The sequence below is a fragment of the Stigmatopora argus genome, chromosome 8 (genome assembly GCF_051989625.1).
Source record: "Stigmatopora argus isolate UIUO_Sarg chromosome 8, RoL_Sarg_1.0, whole genome shotgun sequence".
In the NCBI taxonomy this organism is placed as follows: Eukaryota; Metazoa; Chordata; class Actinopteri; order Syngnathiformes; family Syngnathidae; genus Stigmatopora; species Stigmatopora argus.
Genome location: NC_135394.1, coordinates 18,132,709 through 18,155,529, shown reverse-complemented (window position 1 = coordinate 18,155,529; position 22,821 = coordinate 18,132,709). Strand labels below are relative to the sequence as shown.

Here is a 22,821-nt window from a genome sequence, read left to right as displayed (position 1 = left end):
GCTTTGCATTTCTGGGTTTGATTCCGGGTAGGATAATTGCATGCTAACTTGTTCCTATCTATGAGCGATTGGTTGTTTGTCTCCTCCTGCCCTGCGATTGGCTGGACACCAGTTTCACTCCGCCTGATGCCCGTAGTTAGCCGGGACAGGCTCCAGCACCCCACCGCGACCCTTGTAAGGATAAGCGGTTCAGAAAGTAAATCAGCTATTTTTTTAATACTCTTTGACAAGATTCTATCGTTTCATTGGTCCGTTAAAATATCTGAAAGTAGGCCTTTATGGGTTTGCGTGTTCTCCCCGGGCTTGCGTGGGTTTTCTCCGGGTACTCTGCTTTCCTCCCACATCCCCAAAACATGCATGCTAGGCTAATTGTATGCTTAATTTGTTCCTATCCGTGAGCGATTGATTGGTTGTCCCCCACCTCTCGTGCCCGTAGTTAGCCGGGATAGGCTCCAGCACCCCCCGTGACCCTTGTGAGGATAAGCTGTTCAGAAAATGAATGAACATACGCTGTCTTTTGTTGACGTGAGCTTAAACCCGAGTTGAAATAATGACTATTGTAAAAGAATGAGCCGCCTTTAAAATATAAATATAAAATGTTTTGTGATGGAATATGAGCTGAAGTGATGGCAAGTCTTACTCTGACAAGGTCCTCGGGGAACTGTCCCCTGGAGTTCTCCGGCACGTTGACGGGAGGAATGACCCAGTCCCTCTTGACTCTCCGCAGAGCCCCGGCGCCCCCGACGCCGCCGCCACCACGCCGCCACGGGAACAGCGTCTCCGAGTCCTCGCTTTTCTGCTGCAACGTCAAACGGGTAAACAAGCATTACGCGGACTTGCTGACTTTGTGCTTCTTTAAAAATGTTTTTTTTTGCTAAATGTCCGCCACATGGCACTCGCCAAAATGCGACGCGCGGGTCTTTTTTCCAGAAATTTGGGGGGTGAAAAACCTGGGATATTTGTAGGCGCCGTGGGCTAGCTTAAATGTTGTCCGGGGAATAAATGGTCGTAAAAAGGCATAAAAAAGGATATAAAAAGAGGACATAAAGAGTCTAATTGTTTTTTAAATAGCATGTAATATCCAGTGTAGCCGTGGGAATGTTGGGCTAATGGAATTAACTCATTTAGTCTCAAAAATACTTTCAATATCAAATCGTGTTTTTGGTTTTTGCTTCATTTTAGAGTTAAAATATAACATTTCAATTGGGGAGAAAATGAAAGATGAAATAACAGAATATTTTTATTTTCAAATGACTAAAAAGGGTAAAAAAAATCTTGAAGTAAAATTCTAATTTAAGAAAATTACAAAAAAATAACATGACAAATCAAGGTAAAAAAAATGTCAGGATAAAAAAACAATAATGATCGTTTATTAAAATGGTGTAATATTATTTGCATTAATTAACAGACTTTAGACTAATTATAATTATCAAGGGAAATGTATTTAAAGGACTAAAAACTCGAGATAAAATCATAAAAACAGAAACAAAATGAAATAAATGAAAAACAATCATAAATGAAAACCCAACGAAACAACTCCAATCACATAAAATGAGATAATCATGTGTATACAATACAGGGCAAAAAAAGAACATAAGCAGCTATTTTAAATCAAAATAAAACCGACATATGGGCGGGGCCTCACCTGCCGTCCCTCCGTCACCCCGCCTTTGTCAAAAAGCCGCACTCTGGTCCTCCAGATCCGTTGACTTTGAGGGTCTCGAGCGTAGATGACCGCCATTTTCTGCCCTGGTCCCGCGCCTTTCCGCACGTAGACCGCCCCTTCCTGGCTCACGTGGAAGTCGGACGCGTTTTCGGCGTCCAGCCGCACCGTCCCTTCGCCGCAGTCCCGGAAGATCACTACATAAACACCACAAAAATAAAAAACATTTAAAAAATATATATCTTTAAGCCGTCAAAAATGCACGTTTTTCTCTCAAAACCAGGGGTGTCTAAACTTGTCCACCCCAGGGGCAACTTTGCAAAAATTAAAGAATGCAGGGGCCATTTTGAAATGATTTCACTGTTATTTGTTAAAAAACATGATCGTAATTTAATTAAAAAAAAAAAGATTGTTTTATTCTGTTTTTCCATTTTGAGATTGAAGGTGGGTTTTCTCCGGGTATTCTGCCTTCCTCCCACATCGCCAAAATGTTCTTGCTAGGCTAATTGTAGGCTAAATTGTCCAACGGTTCGTTTTTCCCGCGCGACTGCTCGTTTTTCTTAGTGTGCCCTACGATTGGCTGGCAACCAGTTCAGGGTGCCCAAATTTTGGCCGGAATAAGCTCCAGCACCCTCGCGACCCTAAGTGGATAAATCACATGTGTCAAAGTGGCAGCCCGGGGGCCAAATCTGGCCCGCCGCATCATTTTGTGTGGCCCGGGAAAGTCAATCATGAGTGCTGACTTTCTGTTTTAGGATCAAATTCAAATGAAGAGTATAGATGTTTATTAAAGTTCCTCGTGACCGGACGTTTCGTCGAAAGATGTTTGGTCGACCGGACGTTTGGTAGAATGGGATCGCATGCAATTGATAGATTTTAACATTGAGTGAATAGGGATTTAATGACTATTATTTAACATTGAGTGAATAGGGTTAGGGTTAAACAAATAAAAGTCTCGTGACTCAAACCTTGGGACTCGCGAACCCGGCGTCCAAACGTCCGTTCTACCAAAATGTCCGGTCGACCAAACGTCCGGGGACCAAACGTCTTTCGACGAAACGTCCGAGTACCAAATTTCCTGATTTTCTCCCTTTTAAATCAATCATTGTCATTTTTTAATCCATTTTTTCTGTGTTTTTAGTTCAAAAATCATTTTGTAAAATCTAAAAATATATATAAAAAAGCTCAAATAAACATTGTTTCAGATCTATAAAAAACTGTATTCAGGGCTTTTAATCCAGTTCTTTTAATCCATTTTTTTTTTTTTTTAAATGGTCCGGCCCGCGAACCAACCCGAGTCTGACACCCTTGGGATAAGTGAAACAGAAAATGGATATATAAAATGTTTGCTAATGGCAAGAAAATGATCCAGAGGTGTCATAATTCCAAATCACAATTTACCATACTATATTCTTATTTTTTCTCATATAATTTTTCTTTAATTTCCCAGTTCTCCACCCAGTGTTAAAAGTGTAAAGTGCCAACAAACATCAGCTAAACGCAAGCCTCTTGTGCGGGCCCCATTCGGCCATATTTTAATAACTCGCCGCCGGCCAATTAAAAACAGGGGCGCCGCAGTTGGTCCAAAACTCCATCTATTCTCTCCAGCGCCCCCCGCGGTTCTTTCCGCTGACGACGGCCCGACGATTGGTCGGCGCAAACGAGGCGATGCGCTAATTAAAACCGCCGCTCCAAAGAGCCAAAAGTAAATCCGTTTAATCCTTCAATCAAAAAACGAGACGGCGGCGCCCGACGGCTTTGTTCTACCCGAGAGCGTTCGCGTGGCGTTTGCGTGGCGCCCGACCCGCTCGCCGTTTAATTGCACTCGCTTTCACGCGGCGGCTATTTAAAAACAAGCACGAAAAAAACCACTAGACTTTTTGCTTTTTGCTTTTCTTCTTCTACCTGCTTTGACATCAAACATTTTGGCGAGCTGTCAAGGTAACAGGTGGCGCCTTAACTTGGACCTCGTGTCTTTTTGGGTATGGCATCTTGAGACTTTTTTGTTGGTCTTCTCTTGATACGCGTACCTACCAAATTTTATGTCGATAAGTTGTGCCGTTTTTGCGGGCTGATTATTCAAAAGATTTTAGTGACTCCTGGAAAAAGCTCAACTGACCTCAAAATGGTGACTTAAATACAAAATGGCCGACTCCTCGTGTCTTTTTGGGTATGGCATCTTGAGACTTTTTTGTTGGTCTACTTGTCATAGACGTGTGTACCAAATTTCACCTTGATAAGTTGCACCGTTTTGGGGGGCTGAATTTTCAAAAGATTTTAGTGACCCCTGGAAATAGCTCAACTGACCTCAAAATGGTGACTTAAATACAAAATGTCCGACTCCTCGTATCTTTTTGGGTATGGCTTCTTGAGACTTTTTTGTTGGTCTCTTGATACGCATACCTACCAAATTTCCTGTCAACAAGTAGTGCCGTTTTTGGGGGCTGAATTTTCAAAAGATGGAAGTGGCGACGCTGATCTGAAAATGAGTTTCTCAAATCCAAAATGGCTGACTCCCTGTGTCTTTTTGCGCATACCTTCTTGAGACTTTTTTGTTGGTCTACTTGTCATAGACGTGTGTACCAAATTTCACCTTGATAAGTTGCACCGTTTTGGGGGGCTGAATTTTCAAAAGATTTTAGTGACCCCTGGAAATAGCTCAACTGACCTCAAAATGGTCACTTAAATACAAAATGGCCAACACCTGTGTCTTTTTGGGTATGGCTTCTTGAGACTTTTTTGTTGGTCTCGTCTTGATACGAATACCTACCAAATTTCCTGTCGATAAGTCGCACCGTTTTTGGGGGCTGAATTTTCAAAAGATTTTAGCGATTCCTGGAAAAAGCTCAACTGACCTAAAAAATGTCACTTAAATCCAAAATGGCCGACTCCTCGTGTCTTTTTGGGTATGGCATCTTGAAACTTTTTTGTTGGTCTACTTGTGATAGACATGTGTACCAAATTTCACGTTGATAAGTCATGCTGGTTTTTGGGGCTGAATTTTCAAAAGATTTTTGCGACTCATGGAAAAAGCTCAACTGACCTCAAAATGGTCACTTAAATCCAAAATGGCCGACTCCTTGTGTCTTTTTGGGTATGGCATCTTGAGACTTTTTTGTTGGTCTACTTGTGATAGACACGTGTACCAAATTTCACGTTGATGAGTCATGCTGGTTTTGGGGGCTGAATTTTCAAAAGGCTAAATTGATTTTTAAATGATCTCCTCCAATCCAAAATAGCCGACTTCCTGTTTAATTGCAGATCCTTGTTCATCCACCAACCTAAAAGCGTCCCCCAAAATTCCACATTGCTACGTAAAACTAGCTGTCAACGTCAGGCGAGTGAACCACTATACCACGGCCCGCCATTCCCCACGATGCATCAGTTCTCCGAAAGCCTCCGCCATCCGTCTCCCCCCGCGGACCCGCCGACCGCGAACGCTCGCTCATTATCTACGCCGGTGTGGAAAAACAGGCGCGCCGTCGGATTTAACACGCCGCTGCTCCGCGGTAAAAAAAACGGGAAGTGGAGCGGAACAAAGACGAGCGAGCGCCAAAACAAGCCCGAGCGCGGCGGACTCGATCGCTCGGCAAATAATTTAGCGGCCTTTTTTTTCCCTCCCCGGCGACGTCTAATCGGCCCGTCAACAAAAAAGGCAAGACGCTCGCCACCAGATAAAAAATTCAAACGTTTGTCACGCGGTTCTCCGAATTTTAAATGGTAAAAGTTCAGTTATGTATTCAATTTGATCTTTTCACTCATCTTTAACCTTTATTTTTTTGTACTTCAGTCAAAATGACTAGCTATCTTCTTTGTATTAACACTTAAATGACGTTTATATTCACAATTGTATTGTAATGGATATTCCTTGTATCTTCCATTTATATCAAAGCGCTCCTTTGGTTTACAGTATTGGCCCGAATATAAGACAGTGTTTTTTGTATTGGAATAAGGCTGAAAAAGTGTCGTGTTAAATTCGGGGTTTAGACATGATACCCATTCACAACACTGGATGGCGCCAGATATTTTTCAAGCGAATGCTGAACACTTTGGTTAATGTTGTTATTGCAATTTTGTTGTTTTATCCCCGTCGATTCATTTGGTTAATTTATATTTCAAAAACCAGAAGCCATTTGTTTAGAAATGTCATTGCACTTGAGTTTTACACATTTAAATTTTCTCTCCAATATATTGTAATGAGGCTGCCTCATGGTGTAGTGCACATGTGTCAAAGTGTTGGCCCGGGTGCCAAATCTGGCCCGCCGCCTCATTTTGTGTGGCCCGGGAAAGTCAATCATGAGTGGCGACTTTCTGTTTTAGGATCAAATTCAAATGAAGAGTATAGATGTATATTAAATTAGCTGATTTTCCCCCTTTTTATATAAAAATATATAAAAATATTTTCTATTTTCCACTTTAACATGGAACATAATGATTAAAAGAGATATTCCCTTACTAAGAAAAAAAACCTCAAATAAACATTTTTTTTAGATCTATAAAAAATGGAATATTCAGGACTTTTGATCCAGTTCTTTTAATCAATTATAAAAAAAATCTAAATATGATATCTAAAATGGTCCAGGCCACATGAAATCGAGTTGACGTTAATGCGGCCTGCGAACCAACCCGAGTCTGACACCCTTGGTGTAGTGGTTCACTCGCCTGACTTTGGTGCGGGCAGGCGCGGGCTCAATTCCCGGGGGTGGCGGTATGATTGGGGTGCGCATGGTTGTTTGTTAGATGTACTGTAATTATTTTCTGTATAAAAATTGAATTGTTTTTTCAAACTTGCATCTTGAAAAAAAGGGGGTCGTCTTATATTCAGGCCAATACGTTAATTGCCAGGACGAGCTAACGGTGCTCAAACGTAAGTTTCAATGGAAAAATAAATCTTACAAAAAACTAAAAAGTGGGCAAAATAACAAGGAAACAAACTGAACGGGCACAGCACTAAAAAATAACATAACCGCAGTCGGAAACAGAAAACAATCATACGAAGACGGGGTTTAAATACACAATTTTACACACCCAGCCTAGTCACTCGCGTACAATCCCAACAAAGCATGAGATCTAATCTCAAACATGGCTACTAATATTCAAATGAATGCCCACTTTTACCTGCTAAAAAAAACTGATATTTACTGGAGTCAAGTGTCAAATTGTGTGTGCTTCTTTTCATTAAAAGCCTTTGTGATGTCCCTGAACGCACCACGAGACTCTCAATTTTCTTTGTTTATCTTCAAATCCCGCAGAACGGAGGAAGCGAGGCACGGTGGCCACCGGGTCACGACGCCGGCGACGCCGACGTGACCACCGAAGAAGAATATGAACGAAAAAGCCTTCAGAGCGGGTGAGTAAAAAATTTATGAAGCGATAAAAGGACACGCGTACCCTTTTAAAGGGCCAACGCATACACGGGCGACCTTTTTCACGAAAAAAAACCTGCAGAACGCAGACTCGGTATAAAGATGGATTTGGCGGTCCCGTTCCCGCCGCGGTCTTCCGCGATAAGCTTAGCGCACAAAAAAAAAAACGGGCGTTTACATAAACAGGGAGCAAAGATTAAAAGTCAACAAAGGCAACTTAACCGGATTAAAGCGAATTTTCCCCAAACAATTTCCCCCGCGCTCAATCATCACAAATAAGCGCTCAACTTTTCAGCCTGCCGGCCCGCCGCGCGTGCGCGGGACAGCTGGCTATGGCGAGATAGCGAGCGTCTTGAAGCGCCGCCAGAGGTTTGCGTCTCGCCGTCGTCGTCGTTGTGGCGAGGCGAGGCACGGCGCGGCGCTGGCAGCCACCCGGGAATGTGGATAATGGGATCTTTTGTGAATTTCATTAAGACGCGCTCCAGCGCCGTGGAAAATACGCAATTACACGTCCGTGCGTGCGCGTCACCGTCGACAAATGGGTTAAAAAAAAAACGTATTTAATTGCCTGCATTCGGTAGCGGAACGTCAATCCGTTTGAATCGATGCCAGGCCTCCCGGTTCAAACGGGTGGGACGCCAAGGCGTGTGAAATGCTTTGTTTTGGTGCTCATGCAGTCTTGTTTTTTAAATTTTGGATCGAAAATGTAAATTTGCGTGGCACTTCTATTATGAGTATAGTGGTAAAAAAATTCTCGATACAGGAAGTCAGCCATTTTGGATGGAAGGAGAGTGTAGTGATGGTCTATTTAGCCTTTTTCAAATCTTCCCAAAAAATCAGCTTTAACAGCTATATTCGTAAATTTGCTAGGGACTTCTATTATGAGAAAACGGTAAAACATTCTCGAGACAGGAAGTCAGCCATTTTGGATGGAAGGAGAGTGTAGTGATGAGGTCTATTTAGCCTTTTTCAAATCTTCCAAAAAAATCAGCTTTAACAGCTATATTCGTAAATTTGCTAGGCACTTCTATTATGAGAAAACGGTAACACATTCTCGACCCAGGAAGTCAGACATTTTGGGTGGAAGGAAAACAAAATGAGTTACGTCTTTGAAAAAGCCAAATTTGCTGCTAGGCACATCTATTATGAGTATACCGGTAAAAAAAATGTCAAGGACCCATTTCCGCCATGACACAGAAAGTCAGCCATTTTGGATTGAAGGACTCCCAAAAAAAATGTCATCAAATATTTGAAAACTTCAGCCCTCAAAACCAGTTTAATTGAGCAACATGAAATTTGACAGACATGCTTATTGTAAATATACCAATAAAATGCCTTAAGAAGCCGTATCCACAAAAACACAGGGAGGTGGCCATTTTGGGTTGGATGGAGGCCATTTTGGGGCCAGTTTCACTTGAAAACATGGATTTTGGTGAGCACGGCTGTCGCAACAAAACCGACAAAAAAAGCTTAAAGTCATGCGCAAAATGACACCAATTTTATGGCAAATATTTCTTGCATATTTTGTCATTTCTGGTTCCCAATAGATTGGACATCTATCCCCGCCAATGGCAGTCATTCCTGCAATTTAAAAAAAAAACGTGACCGCTAAAAAAACCGCCATGAAATCTGTACCGAAACATCGTAGCGTAGCATTCACCCATTAGCGGCCCGGCGGGAGGGGAGACGGTCTTCGTCCTCCCGCCACGCGTATCCAATCCATCAAAACAACACCCGTGGAGGTAAACAAAAAGCCGCGGCAGCGTTTCGCAGCGCTCCCCGACGGACGGACGGACGGACGCCAATTAGCGCCTCCCGCCGTTCGCGCGTCTTTCCGTCCGCGGGATCCACGAGTGGGGGCGTTAAAAAAGACCCCGAAAAAAAAAAAAATCCATACACGCTTGAGTGGCGGTCCAGCGGGAATGCCGACCGACGCTGCCACTCGGCGATTTATGACCATCGGGAAATGTGCCGGCTCAGCGTAAAACGAGCGCTGACGTTGGACCAAAAAAGGGGAACGTCCCACTTTTTTTTGTCCTGGAAAACTTGGACGGAATTCATATTTGGATCAAAGGCGGTTCGGTGGAGCGGTGGTCGGTGGGTCGGGCTCGCAGTGCTGGGGCCCAGGGTTCGATCCCGGGTGGGTCTTTGCTGTGTGGATTTTGCATATTCGTATGTGTGGGTTTTCTCCGGGTACTCCGGTTTCCTCACATGTCCCAAAAAGATGAATGCTAGGCTAATTGTATGCTAACTCGTTCCTAGCTAGGAGTGAACGGTCGATTGTGCGCTTGTGATTGGCCGGCCAACAATTCAGGCACAGCTCCGGCACCCCCCCACGACCCTTGTGAGGGAAAGCGGCGCAAAAATGGAATGGATATTTTTACGTAGTCATATCACACAATATTCTGTGAGGGCGAAAAAAAGAGGACATCTTGGTTCAGGGGATGAAATATAAGTTCACGGATGGGTCGCCAACGACGGCGTTTTCCACATCCAATCCTTCAGAAGCGGGTGCGAACGATCGCAAATTTAAGTCGAGGCGATTTATCGGAAGCGCTCGCTCGCCTGAGTTGACTTTTGAAATATTAGCGAGAACGCCAGCTCACGCTCGCCATGTTTTCATTTGGCGTCCGTCTCGTCTTGACGGCGGAGAAACGCTGACTGGCCTCCAGATGTAAATCCGCTTTACGACCGACGTATAAATCTGAACGGGCGCTTTAGCCAAAAGTCGGCTCTTTTAAGCGAGGCGCCATCTGTTATCGCGACGGGCCGATCGATATTCTCAGCGCCGCGGCGAGACGAGCCCGAGCCCGAGCCGAGCCGAGCCGGTCCTCCCGGCCAAATGAGATTTACTTCATTACCCTTCTTTATTTAATTGCGGACGCCAAAGAGCCCGCGGGGAAATCAAAGCGCCCGCCCCGTTTTTCACCTTTAATAGAGCCATCGGCCCGGCGAGGACCACGCGATAGAGCGCCGTAATTGGCTTTTAGCGTTTTGCTCGCCGTCCCGCCGCCGCGCTCCGTCCGTGGGGGACAAACGGCAAAAGGCCGGCGAGGCAGCCGCGATTGGCTGCCGTCGGAGGTGATTGGAAATGCATTTTTTTACCGTATCTCCTTGCAAGAGGGTGCTGGAGCCTATCCCAGCCAACTTTGGGCACCAGTGAGGGGGAGGGACACACCCCGAATTGGTTGCCGGCCAATCGCAAGGCTCCAGCAGGCCAACAACCAATCACTCACAGCTAGGAGCAAGTTAGCATGCAATTAGCCTAGCATGTTTTTAGGACGTGGGAGGAAAGTGGCAAAAAACATACGTGGAAAACCTGCAAACTCCACCGGGAATTGAACCCTCGATCTCAGAACTGTGAGGCGGATGTGCTAAACACTGTCCATTTTTTTGGAATTTCAAAAATGTTTTAGAATGAAAAATTAATCAAATATTCAAAAATCAGGAACAAAATGAAAATATATATTTTTTTCCAGTACACGTCCAATCCATTTGATGTGGGAGGTCGGCAGCGCGTGAATGTTTATTTATTGGTTGCCGTCCTTCCTGCTTCGAAAAGATTGAACGCCTATGGCCTCCTGGAAAATGTTCGTTAACAGTCGTCATTATTTTATTCAAACGGGGACATGTTTTTCAATTCAAATTTTGGCGGGATAATATCAAAAATCTATTGGGTTAAAAGTATTGAGATATGACCGCATATATATAGTCAAAGTCCTAATTACTAGTCTCATTCATAAACAGATATTACGTTGTCTGACTGGATCCATCTAGTGGTGATGTTGAGCGCTGCAACAGAAATTTTAGGTCAACTCCAGCTGCTTGTGCGGTCCTTATTCAATTATATTTTCATTAAAAATGGGCCACGGGCCTCAGTTTGGACACCACTGAGTCCAATTTTAAGTCTGCGCTGAAACAAGATTTCTGGAATGTTCCGCTCGGGATGAAAAAAAGCGTGAGTTCTTTTTCGCCGAAAAGTCAAAAAGAGAAGATGTGAAATTTCCGACATGTTCCCCCTCGGTACGCCATGGTCCTCTCCTGTTCACTTTTTTTTCGCCGTTTTCCCATTATCGAGAGATAATTGCGTTTTCACCCGTGTTTATTTCCGGTTTGATTATTTGGAGAAAAGCGATTTCCCCCGGGGTGTCCGTCTCGCATTGGATTTTTCCATCCGGAGCCAGACGACTGGCCGCTTCCCGGCTAAATTGCAATCCGTGCTCGGGCGAGCCCTTGATGGAGTCCTCCAAAAAAAGAAAAGAAAAGAAAAGATCGCCGCTTAAGTTCGGGAACGTTTAGCGACGTCGCTCCCCGGAGGCCGCGCGGGAGAAAAAAGGGGGGGAAAAAAAAGATCGCGCGTGTTCGTCCGAGGCGGGCAATGACGTAAATCTCGTTGGCGGAGGAAATCGATGGCGCCGCTGCGGGGGACGTGCGGACGGGGATGAAAAAGACCCAGGAAAAAAGCGGCCATTTGGCGCACCCCGACAAATGCGCTGCGGCGGCGGACTAGCCATTTTGGAGTTGAAAATTGGGGAAAATTGCCCTTCAGATTTACATGAACTCGTCATTTGTGCTAAAAGGTCAAAGGTCAAAGTGCCCTCCCCCCCAGAAAAAGTTGCCTTAAAATTCACTGATCATTTGTTCAATAAGGTTAAAGGTCAAAGTGTCCTCCGCCCTAATTTTTTTAAAAAGTTTACATTAATGGACCATTTGTTCATTAAGGTCAAAGGTCAAAGTGTCCTCCACCCTAAAAATTTTAGGTTTACATTAACGGATGATTTGTTCAATAAGGTCAAAGGTCAAAGTGGCCCATCCCAAAAATATTGCCTTCAGATTTACATTAACGGATCATTTGTTCAATAAGGTCATGGGTCTTATGCCCCCCCCAAATAATGGCCTTAATAATAATAATCGGACATAGGCCATGTCGTCATTACCACAACACAAAAAAGCGTTCTGTTCAAAAGGTCAAAGGTCAAAGTGTTCCCTCCCCCCAAAAAGCCTTCAAATTGACATTAATGGATCATTTGTTCAATAAAGTCAAAGGTCTTATGCCCCCCCCCCCCCAAAAAATGGCCTTAAAGTTACATTAACTGATCATCTCTTCAAAAAGGTTAAAGGTCAAAGTGTCCCCTCCCCAAAAATTGCCTTCACATTGATATTAATGGATCATTTGTTCAATAAGGTCAAAGGTCTTAAATTCCTTAATGTAGTCAGTTGGTCTGGCCGAGTGTCAAATGTCCGTTGATTGTCGTAACGGCTGTCCGCGAAAGGGTTAACGGCAGAAAGGCCGCTATCTATCTATCTCTCGGGGGCAAAAAGGAGGCTTTCCGTTTTCCCAGAGTTCAACCCCATCGAGGCTCTTATCATTCAACCGCCGCTTTATCTCGGACAGGCACGTGGATTTGTAAAAAGAGCAAATCCTGTGTTTTTGCGACCTGAGCGCTATTTGCTCGTCCGTAATCCAACTCATCCAAAGAGTACATTTTGGGGGAAGGGGAGGGGAGGGGGCGGGGCTTAAGCCAAGCAAATCAGCAGTCGTTGAGTAAACGTATGATTAAATCTCGGCGGACAAACACGCCAAACTTAATCTTTTGTTGACTTTTAAAATCACAACCAGAGATGTCAAAATTGAAGAGTTTACCGTTAGCAAGTTGCTAACTTGCTGTTGCTAGCCAATGAAGAAAAATATATCATTAGCGGCGCTAGACGTAGCGTCAACGCCTCGGTGCCGACGTGACGCTCCCATTGGTGCGTTCGGTCTTTCACCATATTTTAGCTCGCGGGTTAGCGGAGAGCCTTATGCACCCGCCAAAAGAGCCACATGTGGCTCCCGAGCCATAGCCTCTACTTTTTGTTGCTATTTGTTGTTTCTATGTTGCTTTCTAGTCTTGTTTTGTCCGTTTTTTCTTCTCTTCCTCCCTACTATTGAATGTTCATTTTCATTTTCATTTTCTGTGGGGGGTGCTGGAGCCTATCCCAGCTGACTTAAGCCAGGAGGCGGGGACTGAATTGGTGGTCAGCCAATCACAGGGCAACCAATCACTCCTAGCTGGGAACAAGTTAGCATCCAATTAGCCTAGCATGCATGTTTGTGGAATGTGGGAGAAAACCGGCGTACCCAGAGAAAACCCACGCAGGGCCAGAACGGGCAAACTCCACACAGGTGGACCGACCTGGATTCGAACCCAGGACCCCAGAACTGTGAGGCCGACGCGATGACGCGATAACCACTCATCCACCGCGCCACCCTCATCTTACATATTTACATTTACATGTTCATTAATATGTATTGTCCCTTTATTAAATAAATCAAACTCAAAGTCAGGTTCCTTTAGGGCACGTGTCAAAGTGGCGGCCCGGGGGCCAAATCTGGCCCGCCGCCTCATTTTGTGTGGCCCGGGGAAAGTCAATGATGAGTGCCGACTTTCTGTTTTAGGATCAAATTCAAATGAAGAGTATAGATGTATATTAAATTTCCTGATTTTCCCCCCTTTTAAATCAATAATTGTCATTTTTTAATCCATTTTTTTCTGTGTTTTTAGTTCAAAAATCATTTTGTAAAATCTAAAAATAAATTTAAAAAAGCTCAAATAAACGTTGTTTAGATCTATAAAAAACGGAATATTCAGGGCTTTTAATCCACTTCTTTTAATCCATTTATAAAAAAAAAAATCTAAATATTATATCTAAAATGGTCCGGCCCACATGAAATCGAATGTTAAAGCGGCCCGCGAACCAACCCGACCGAGTCTGACGCCCCTGCTTTAGGGGGAGGTGACATGAGCTTGGTGGGCGTGGCCTAGTTTTCAGGGGGTTCCCAGTCCGCGCTCGCGCATTTTTGCCGCTATCGCCGACGGATGCGGGTTATCTTTTTAGGACGGACGGACACCAGTATCTGAACTGGACCCAGCTCGCGCGCGCGGGGGTGAAATCCCTCGGCAGCTGTATCAACTTTCCCTTCCCGCATTTTGTTTTTGTTTGCCGGCGTTATGGCGAAACAGAAAGCCTGACTCAGTTCCCCGAAACATTTTTTTTCCCTTTTGACGGAAGGCGTTTACCCAAAAAATAAAAAAATAAAAAATGCTATAAAAATCTTGGCATTGTCAAAAAAAGTACTTTGTCACTATTCTATGAGCTTGAAAAGCCACATTCAAAACACATACAGGATTTATCATCCATTCTTTAATGACAATAAAAGCATTCAAGTCAAGGCTCGCGGGGGGTGCTGGAGCCTATCCCAGTCAACAGCCCGGGACGAAATCCATTCACGCTCACCCTCATACCGGCGGTTTTTCAATTTAGCTTATAATTAGTATAATCTGCAGTTTTTGGGGGATGTGGTAGGAAAACGGAGTACCTGCAGAAAACCCACGCACGCCCGGGTAGGACCCATAAACACCGCCTGGGATCGAAGCCTTCATTTTAGAACTGCGAGACAGAAATGCTAACCACTTTTTCCACCAGGCTAGCTTTAGCTAAAACTTCAATTGATATCAGACGGAGGATTGGACGGCAGATGATTGGTCAGCAAAAAAGTATTTTCCTGTCATAGTGAAAGTGACCAGGCAGCATTTTCATCGTATTCTGTCAGCTTCCTTTTTCCTGCCCGCGCTGACCTTTGACCCAAGGGTTCTTCCCCCCCAATTTGACTTCCCCCGTTATGTCACTCGCCGTCATTGACGGCCGTGGACGTCCAAGCGTCCAAACATCATCATTGCTTGTCTTTTCAGGTCCACCAGTACAAATGGATGGGACGTCTGTCGCCGGCAATGGCCGCCAATGCGCTAACGCCGTGCGCCAATCAAGTCCTTTTCGATGCGTGGCGCCATCAGATTGGCTCTTCTTCCCATTATGAATTTCAAGTAGCGGCCATTTTGGGTGAGTCAAAATCAACTTTACTTTTTTTATGGCACCATCTGATTGTGTCTTAAATAGTGGCCATCTTAGGTGGGTCAAAAACAACTACATTTTGTAGCACCATCTGAAATAGCAGGCATCTTATGGGGGTCAAAACAAATTGTAATAATACGTGACATCATCTGACTTGCTCTCTGTGTGTCAAGTGGTGGCCATCTTAGGTAGGTCAAAAACAACTACATTTTGCGGCACCATTTGACTGTGTTTAATTAGCGGCCATGTTAGGTGGGTCAAAAACAACTTTACATTTTGTGGTGACCATTTGACTGTTTGAAATAGCGGCCATCTTAGGTGGGTCAAAAACAACTACATTTTGCGGCACCATCGGAAATAGCAGGCATCTTATGGGGTCAAAAAAAATTGTTATAATACGTGACATCATCTGACTTGCTCTCTGTGTGTCAAGTGGCGGCCATCTTGGGTGGGTCAAAAACAACTTTACATTTTGTGGCGCCATCGGAAATAGTGGCCATCTTATGGGGGTCAAAAACAACTTTACATTTTGTGGCACCATTTGACTGTGTTTGAAATTGCGGCCATCTTATGGGGGTCCATTTTTTTAAATTATAATACGTGACATCATCTGACGTGCTCTCTGTGTGTCAAGTGGGGGCCATCTTAGGTGGGTCTAAAACAACTACATTTTGCGGGACCATTTCACTGTTTGAAATAGTGGCCATTTTAAGTGGGACATTTTTTTTTATAATAATACGTGACATCATCTGACTTGCTCTCTGTGTGTCAAGACACGGCCATCTTAGGTGGGTCAAAAACAACTTTACATTTTGTGGCACCATCAGAAATAGTGGCCATCTTAGGTGGGTCAAAAACAACTTTAGGCATCCAAACAACATTTTAAGGATACAAACGGGCAGCTAACTTGCTAGCATACTCACTTAGCACCATGCTTATCACCTTTTTTAACACTAAAAGTTTAACATTGATTGAAACCCCTCATCTGACAGAAAAACATCAACTTAACTCCTTAAATCAACTCCCACAACCCGCCTGAAAAGCACATTTTTGAATCCTCACCAACTTTTTTTTCACCTCAAATCGATGGCAAGCATGTCGTGAGCTGTTATTGTTGTTTTTGCTTTTTTGTTGTTGCTTTTTTCCCCCGCACTTGTTTTTGCGGCCGCGGCGACTGCAGAAGTGTTTTTTTTTTCGTTCCGCTCGACGGCGTCTGTACAAGCGCGGTCAAGCGCGCGCACACGCGCCGCTCGCTTTTGCCTTGCTGAGCATTTTGCCTCTTTTTTTTTTTTCTTCTTCTCGCACTTTTTGACCTTTCTCTGCCGGAGCACATCCTTTTTTTTTGCCTTTTTGTTTTCACAGAGCAAAGGTTCAAATCAATTTTTCTTCCTCAACTAAAAGCTTCTATTTGACTTTTCAAGAAAACAATAGGTCGCTTACACTTTCTGTTTTTCAGTGGCTTGTCGTGTTTCAGTGGGTGCTTGCCAACCATCGATAATATACATCGTTTATTTACTTCATTTGTCCAATAGAAAAAACGAATTAAATCATTGTATATATTGTGATTTTATATAGCTTAATCCATTTACATTTGCTTTCATTATAAAAACTCTTTTTTACATTTTTACAAATGATTTCATCCCATTGCATATATATATCTTTCAATCATCAGAAATATTTAAAAACAAACAAATTATTTGGACGCACGCGATTCGCTGTAATACAATATTTCTGATGATAGAAAGATATATATATATATATATATATATATATATATATATATATATATATATATATGCAATGGGATGAAATCATTTGTAAAAAAAGAGTTTTTATAATGAAAGGAAATGTAAATGGATTAAGATAGATAAAATGACAATATATACAATGATTTAATTCGTTTTTTCTATTGGACAAATGAAGTAAATAAATGATGTATATTAGTTGGAATACTCGTTACTACATTTTCTTTCATTATAAAAACTCTTTTTTACATTTTTACAAATAATTTCATCCCATGGCATATATCTCTATCTGTCTATCATCAGAAATATTTAAAAACAAACAAATTATTTGGACGCAGGCGATTTGCTGGAATACTTTGCCCCGCCCCCTCCCATTGGACATCGTTGTACTTTGACTCGGAGGCCAAAAACAGCAGACTTGAAACTCCTATTCTTGATTTTTGGAGGGTTTTTTTCCCCCACAGCAGTTGCATTCTGAATAGCAAAAAAATGAAAAAAAGTCCAGTTTCGTCTGTGTGGAAAGTCCCCCAAAAGCCCAAGGCCCCCCCAAATACGTTATCTGGCCAACCCCCACCCACTGAACAACCAGACACGAAAGCGCAACTCTATCCAAGTGAGTAGAAGGCGTTGAATTTGGAGCAAATTGACAACAGCGTCAACGTTCACGTCTCGTCTTTTTCAATTTCGGATTTTTCCATGCCAAAAAACAACAGCAGGCGACCACAAAATGTTTTTTTCTTTCTCAATCCTGCTACTCAAGCGTCATGAGAAATCCCTTTTACAACCCTCAACCATTTTTCTTCTAAATCAATCACTGCCATTGACGGCTCTAGACATCCAATCTGTTTCAACTGGGAGGGGGGAATGAAATAAAATTCAGCCAATGGCAGCCATATCGATGGAAAAATGACACTTTCTGGTTACCTGAAGTAACTCAATCTTAATACTCAACTCCCCCCCGCCCCAAAATACTTGATATTCAATACTTCCAACACATCCATGATCTGCCTCTAAATGAACAGGAAGTGGCCCAAAATGTGCCAAAAGCGACCCTCTAAAGCCCCCAAATCATTCAAAAGTGACTCAAAATCAACAGGAAGGGACGTGTAATGGCCCTAAAATGAGCAGGAAGTGTCCAACGAACAGGAAGTGACCCAAAAGGAACAGGAAGTGACCCCTGAATGTCCCACAAACATTCAAAATTGAGCCAAAATCAACAGGATGGGCCCCAAAATAAACAGAAAGTGGCCCAAAATGAGCTGAAAGCCCCCCAAATCATTCAAAAGTGACCAAAAATCAACAGGAAAGGACGTGTAATGGCCCTAAAATGAGCAGGAAGTGACCCAAAATCTGCCGAAAGCCCCCAAAATCAACAGGAAGAGACGTGTAATGGCCCTAAAATGAGCGGGAAGCGCCCAACAAACAGGAAGTGACCCAAAATCTGCAGGAAGTGACCCCTGAATGTCCCACAAACATTCAAAAGTGACCAAAATCAACAGGGAGAGATGTGTAATGGGCCTTAAATGAGCAGGAAGCGTACAACAAAAAGGAAATGACCCAAAATGAATAGGAAGTGACCCCAGAATGTCCCACAAACATTCAAAAGTGAGCCAAAATCAACAGGAAGTGGCCCAAAATGTGCAGAAAGTGAACCGGGCACTGAGTTAATACCTTCTAATAAATTCATTGGCAAAACCCGACCCTATGAATATGATATCGAAGGTCATTTACCTAAAGACAACTTTCATAAACCTGTAAATCTGTAAATCTGTCATGTCCTAATTACATATGACAGTCATACGAATCAAATTGTCAGGCAAACTTTTACTCCTGATGACAAAGACGGCCTTCTCAAAACATCCGCTTCATTTCCTGCACTACGCATAAACTCGTTTTTTTTTTTTGGGGGAACATTTCAGGTAATCTCTGCCAGCGTAAACAAATCGCTTCCACTTTCATGCCGAGGATAAAATGTAAATATTTAAGTCCTTCAATCTTCAACTTAAGCCGCAGCCGCCGCCGGTAAGCCGTAGTTTTTTTTTTTACATTTATTTATTTCTTTTTTTTTGAAATCCTGTTGCTGAGTCCAGGCCAAATATGGGCACGTCTGCCATTAAGTCGGCGTGCGTTCGCCAACACCAACGGCGGGCGCGTAAGATGGAATCCACCATTCGGGACTTGAGAACCGCTTTATTGCGCAATGTTGCGTTCAGGGACAAAACCAGGCCGAAGTCTATTCTCACATTTTTAGCAAATGGCGCCGCAAATTGAAAAGATTGATACAGTATCTCAAAATTTTCTTGTGATTTTCCCTTCAAAGTAACACATTTGTACTCCCGACTAAAATGAGGTCAAAATTTTGAATCAGGGGGCGGCTTATACGCGAGAAAATGTTAAATTTAACATTTTTAAGGCCATTTTAAAGGTGCGGCTTTTAAGCGGAGGCGGCTAACACGCAAGAAAATACGGTAATTTCCTTTAAAAATAAATTTAACAAATTAATATAAATAGAAATGAAATATCAATAAAATAAAAATACATTACAAATAAATAAATAACATGCGAGAAAATGTCAAATTCAACCATTTTAAGGCCATTTTAAGGGTGCAGCTTATACGTCGAGGCGGCTAATATGCAAGAAAATATGGTAATTTCGTTTAAAAATAAATTAAAAATCAATATAAATAAAAATAAAATATCAATAAAATACAAATAATACACTACAAATAAATAAATAACACGCGAGAAAATGTCAAATTCAACCATTTTAAGGGTGTGGCTTATACGCGGGGCGACTAATATGCAAGAAAATACGGTAATTTCCTTTAAAAATAAATTTAACAAATTAATATAAATAAAAATAAAATATCAATAAAATAAAATAAAAATAAAACATTACAAATAAATAAATAATACGCGAGAAAATGTCAAATTCAACCATTTTAAGGCCATTTTAAGGGTGCGGCTTATACACGGAGGCGGCTAATATGCAAGAAAATATGGTAATTTCCATTAAAAATAAATTTAACAAATTAATATAAATAAAATATCTATAAAATAAAAGTAATACATTACAAATTAATAAATAATACGACCAATTCAACCATTTTAAGGCCATTTTAAAGGTGCGGCTTATATGCGGAAGCGGCTAATATGTGAGAAAATACGGTATATATAGATGTGTGTGTGTGTGTATGGGGGTGCATATGGGAAAATATTAAAGTGTGGGTGGGGTCAAATGTGCGTGTGCATGTCCTACTAAGAGGGATTTTGTCTTTGTAGGAAGCAAGCACACACGTTTCGTGTGTACTGTCCATTTGCGTGTGTCGAGGGGGCCTTCCCGCCCCCCTTCTTGGCCGGCCCCCTCGCCATCCAACCCTCCACCCCGGCGGGCTGGCGGCCTAATCCCGCCTCAGTGCGTCTTGACCCCCCCTCCCCTCCCCTCCCCTCCCTTCAATCTCCATTCTAGCACTCTTAAGCGACCCCCAACCGCGAGCATGGAATTAGGCGCGTCCGCGAGACCGACCGTTGGCGACGGGCCGCCGTCCCTCCTCCTCCCGCCGTGGCGTCTCCGCCTGGTATTCCTCTTGCGTGAAGCCCCGGGCGCACGGGGGGGCAGGGGGTCCGGCCGTCGGGGCCGAGGCCAGGGCCGGCGCCACCTGCGTGCGACCACAGAAAAAAAAATGGTGTCAAAAGGGATCACGATGGTAGCGCTACTTAATTGGACGCTTGAAAATGGCGTCCGTGCTTGTCAGAGGCGAACGTTGCTTTAATTGGCCCCTCCCCCTTCCCGTCAAAACGGATTATCTCCGTCCGATGGCAGCAATGAGTTGGAAGCATCATGACAATGCCTTGATTTCGCCACCATCAAAAACCACACGCCAGAGAGAAATAGCCATCAAAATGATCGATTAAATCAAGGGTGTCAGACTCGGTCGGGTTGGTTCGCGGGCCACTTTAACGTCAACTTGATTTCATGTGGGCTGGACCATTTTAGATAGAATATTTAGATTTTTTTTAAATAAATTGATTAAAAGGACTGGATTAAAAGACCTGAATATTCCGTTTTTTTATAGATCTAAAACAATGTTTATTCGAGCTTTTTTTTAAATATATTTTTAGATTTGACAAAATGATTTTTGAACTAAAAACAGGAAAAAAATGGATTAAAAAATGACAATTATTGATTTAAAAGGGGGAAAATCAGGAAATGTAATATACGTCCATCTATACTCTTCATTTGAATTTGATCCTAAAACAGAAAGTCGGCATTCATGATTTACTTTCTTGCGCCACACAAAATGATGCGGCGGGCCAGATTTGGCCCCCGGGCCGCCACTTTGACACGTAGATTAAATCGAAAAAATAAGCCAAAGCGAAGGTCCAAAAATACGATAAATTACTCATTCATTAACAGACAAACTGAGCAAATTGATGACACCTTCATTAAGAAAATAGCTGAAAGACCAATCAAAAATTTGTGATTAACAATGAACTGGCCTACCAACCAACTAAGCCAATAAATAAAGTGAATGAAGTGAACTAAATGAACAATCAATTTACAATAACAGATAAAAGTCCCATTACTTTATGACTAACATTAGGAACCAACAACTACATGACTAACAAAGCAAAAATAATATGAATCATTCATTTTCCATACCGCTTATCCCCCCTCACAAGGGTCGCAGGGGTGCCGGAGCCCATCCCTGTCAACAGCCATTCACGCTCATACCTAGGGTTAGGCAAATTAGCTGATCATTAGCATAGCCTGCTGTTTTGGGGGGATTTGGGAGGAAAGCGGAATACCCGCAGAAAACCCACGCACGCCCGGGTAGAACACGCAAACACCACCTGGGATCGAAGCCTTCATTTTAGAACTGCGAGACAGAAATGCTAACCACTTTTTCCACCAGGCTAGCTTTAGCTAAAACTTCAATTGATATCAGACGGAGGATTGGACGGCAGATGATTGGTCAGCAAAAAAGTATTTTCCTGTCATAGTGAAAGTGAGCAGGCAGCATTTTCATCGTATTCTGTCAGCTTCCTTTTTCCTGCCCGCGCTGACCTTTGACCCAAGCGGTCTTTCCCTCTAGTTTGGCTTCCCCCGTTATGTCACTCGCCGCATTGACGGCCGTGGACGTCCAATCATCGAAACATCACCATTGCTTGTCTTTTCAGGTCCACCAGTACAGATGGATGGGACGTCTGTCGCCGTCAATGGCCGCCAATGCGCTAACGCCGCGCTCCAATCAAGTCCTTTTCGATGCGTGGCGCCATCGGATTGGCTCTCCTCCTCCCATTATGGATTTCAAGTAGCGGCCATTTTGGGTGAGTCAAAATCAACTTTACATTTTTATGGCACCATCTGATTGTGTTTGAAATAGCGGCCATCTTAGGTGGGTCAAAAAAAACTTTACATTTTGTGGGGACCTTTTGACTGTGTTTGAAATAGCGGCCCTCTTAGGTGGGTCAAAGACAACTACATTTTGTGGCACCATCTGAAATAACAGCCATCTTATGGGGGTCAAAAACAACTTTACATTTTGTGGCACCATTTAACTGTGTTTGAAATTGCGGCCATCTTATGGGGGTCCATTTTTTTTATTATAATACGTGACATCATCTGACTTGCTCTGTGTGTCAAGTGGCGGCCATCTTAGGTGGGTCTAAAACAACTACATTTTGCGGGACCATTTCACTGTTTGAAATAGTGGCCATCTTAGGTGGGCCATTTTTTTTAGTAATAATACGTGACATCATCTGACTTGCTCTCTGAGTGTCAAGTGGCGGCCATCTTGGGTGGGTCAAGACAACTTTACATTTTGTGGGCGTCCAAGCATCCGTTATTGGCATTCTCATTGGAGCAATATTCGCCGCCGACCTCTCCCACGTCCAACGGGTAGGCCTCGCGGGTCTCCGAACCCGGGATTGAACTCTCGATCCCAGAACCACCAGGGCGAGACGCTAACCACTCCCCCACCGGGCCATCCAAGAAAAATATTCATTTCTGATTAACCGCCAACTAATACCTAATGGGGTTTCCTGGAGGACAAGTGGTTAGTACGTCAGCCTCGCAGTTCTAGGGTCGAGGGTTCGATCCCATGTGTTTTTTACTGGTAATGAGTTTGCATGTTCTCTCTGGGCTTATGTG

The 22,821-nt window shown here is 43.2% G+C and overlaps 1 protein-coding gene and 1 long non-coding RNA gene across 3 annotated transcripts in view; one reads left to right on the top strand and one right to left on the bottom strand.

Annotated features, from left to right (window-relative positions):
* The window catches only part of LOC144078513 (cadherin-2-like), a 36,160-nt gene that overhangs the window by 11,016 nt on the left and 2,323 nt on the right, over positions 1-22,821 (bottom strand). Inside the window, exons 2-4 of one of the 2 annotated variants that reach the window (XM_077606611.1) lie at positions 20,194-20,326; positions 1,646-1,860; positions 641-796 (exon numbers count right to left, since the gene is read on the bottom strand). In XM_077606611.1, the coding sequence (XP_077462737.1) occupies positions 641-796; positions 1,646-1,860; positions 20,194-20,326 (504 nt within the window). Of the gene's footprint in view, positions 1-640; positions 800-1,645; positions 1,861-20,193; positions 20,327-22,821 lie in introns of both variants that reach the window. The other variant, XM_077606610.1, reaches the window with a different exon arrangement.
* Positions 655-22,021, top strand: LOC144078514 (uncharacterized). Its single transcript, XR_013301237.1, has 4 exons — positions 655-815; positions 6,916-7,013; positions 14,763-14,910; positions 21,849-22,021. It is a non-coding gene; the product is annotated as an uncharacterized LOC144078514 (long non-coding RNA).